Here is a 1,330-nt window from a genome sequence, read left to right on the forward strand (position 1 = left end):
AAATAATAAATAAAAAAATAAATATATAAAAAAAAACTTTTTTAGGAAATCAAAACTTTTTAGGAAAATTATAAACTAAATTTTTCTACAAATACAATTTCTCTAAAAATATAAAGTATTATAGCACAAAATTATATAATATATTGCTATTAAGTTCACAAGAGTACCTTTGAGAGTCGAGGAACTGTTGTTGGAAAATCAGAATGCCCAAGTTGACCAAAGGTGTTGCTACCCCATGAGTAAACCTATCAGAAAAAATGAAACAACAACAAAAACAGGAGAGTAGGTAAGAGGTGTGGATCTGATCTGCATATACACTCAAGGTTTGATCTTGCATATAAACTCAGAATCTTTATAAGTACATATACCAATAATTAGAGAAATTAATTTTCCATTCTTCAAAATAACATATTAGCCAGGTATGATGGCTCACACCTGAAATACCACCACTCAAGAGGCTGAGGCAGGAGTTTCTAGTCTCAGCTAAACAGTGAGTTGAAGGCCAGCATGGACTACAATATGAGATCCTGTTGCTTGCTGTTTCAAAAGAGCAAAAGAAAACACCAACCAGAAAATAAACCAAGCATGTGGCACAAGCTTGTAATACCAGCCCTCAGGAGGCTGAAGCAGGAGGATCTCAAGTTTGAGGCCAGCCTACCTGTACAAGATCCCCGCAAGTCTAGGCCTGGGATCACCCTACCATGGCAGAGGGAAGAACTTATGGGGCCCTGCCCCTTCCTGAGACATTTTCTTCTGTTGGTGTAGCCACTGGTAGGGCACACATGTTCCTGTAAACAAACTCCGACCCATGATCCTGTAAACAACCTTAATGAAACTCACAAAAAACAACAACAGGGGCTGGAGAGATGGCTCAGCGTTAAGAGCACTGACTGCTCTTGCAGAGGACCCGGGTTTGATTCCAGCACCCACATGGCAGCTAGGAACTGTCCTTAACTCCAGTTCCAGGGAAATCTGAAGCCCTCCTCTGACCTCCTCAGCATTGCATGACCCGGGTGCACTCACATCTATGCAGACAATACACTCGTACACATAAAATAAAAATAATAAATAAAATATTTTTTAAAAACCCTACAACATGGTCAAGCAGGACCTTTGACTTATCTTCACATAGATGGAACTGGTAAAAGAAAGGAGCCAGGAGCTCCTCCCAAGCCCATGGGACCCCTGAGGAACAGATCCTCAAACGACCTCAAGAGTTAAAACAAATCAGTTTATCTGGTCCAATGGTATGTCCTTAAACACCCAAAAGGGAAGTATAACCAAAGATTAAAGGGGCCAATATAATTTCATAAGAGCATACATATATATA

General features: G+C 39.7%; 1 protein-coding gene across 1 annotated transcript in view; it reads right to left on the minus strand.

Moving 5' to 3' along the window:
• Positions 1–1,330, minus strand: part of Als2 (alsin Rho guanine nucleotide exchange factor ALS2) — a gene marked incomplete in the record, with an annotated part of 89,861 nt that overhangs the window by 56,807 nt on the left and 31,724 nt on the right. The window contains 1 exon segment of the mRNA XM_008842598.2: positions 168–245. Within this exon segment, the coding sequence (XP_008840820.1) occupies positions 168–245 (78 nt within the window).

The sequence above is a fragment of the Nannospalax galili genome, unplaced genomic scaffold, assembly GCF_000622305.1.
Source record: "Nannospalax galili isolate Female #2095 unplaced genomic scaffold, S.galili_v1.0 scaffold2150, whole genome shotgun sequence".
Taxonomy (NCBI): Eukaryota; Metazoa; Chordata; class Mammalia; order Rodentia; family Spalacidae; genus Nannospalax; species Nannospalax galili.